The sequence below is a fragment of the Haliaeetus leucocephalus genome, unplaced genomic scaffold (genome assembly GCF_000737465.1).
Source record: "Haliaeetus leucocephalus isolate CR32 unplaced genomic scaffold, Haliaeetus_leucocephalus-4.0 Scaffold932, whole genome shotgun sequence".
NCBI classification, from domain to species: Eukaryota; Metazoa; Chordata; class Aves; order Accipitriformes; family Accipitridae; genus Haliaeetus; species Haliaeetus leucocephalus.
Window position 1 is genome coordinate 3,763,263 of NW_010973368.1, and position 223 is coordinate 3,763,485.

General features: G+C 75.8%; 1 protein-coding gene across 1 annotated transcript in view; it reads left to right on the top strand.

The window, feature by feature from the left end:
* Positions 1-223, top strand: part of FOS (FBJ murine osteosarcoma viral oncogene homolog) — a 6,601-nt gene that overhangs the window by 4,878 nt on the left and 1,500 nt on the right. The window contains exon 2 of the mRNA XM_010584003.1: positions 56-180. Coding sequence (XP_010582305.1) covers positions 56-180 — 125 coding nt within the window. The remainder of the gene's footprint in view (positions 1-55; positions 181-223) is intronic.

Below are 223 nucleotides of genomic sequence, written 5' to 3' on the forward strand. Positions count from 1 at the left end.
CCGCGGCCGGCCGGCCTGGCCCGGGGGGCACCGGGCTGGCGGCGGGACTGAGCAGCCTCTCTCTGCCCCCAGCTGTCCCCCGAGGAGGAGGAGAAGAGAAGGATCCGCCGGGAAAGGAACAAGATGGCAGCGGCCAAGTGCCGCAACCGGCGGCGGGAGCTCACCGACACGCTGCAGGCGGTAAGTGCCGCCCGGGAGGCGGGGGGAGGGGTGCCCGGGGGCG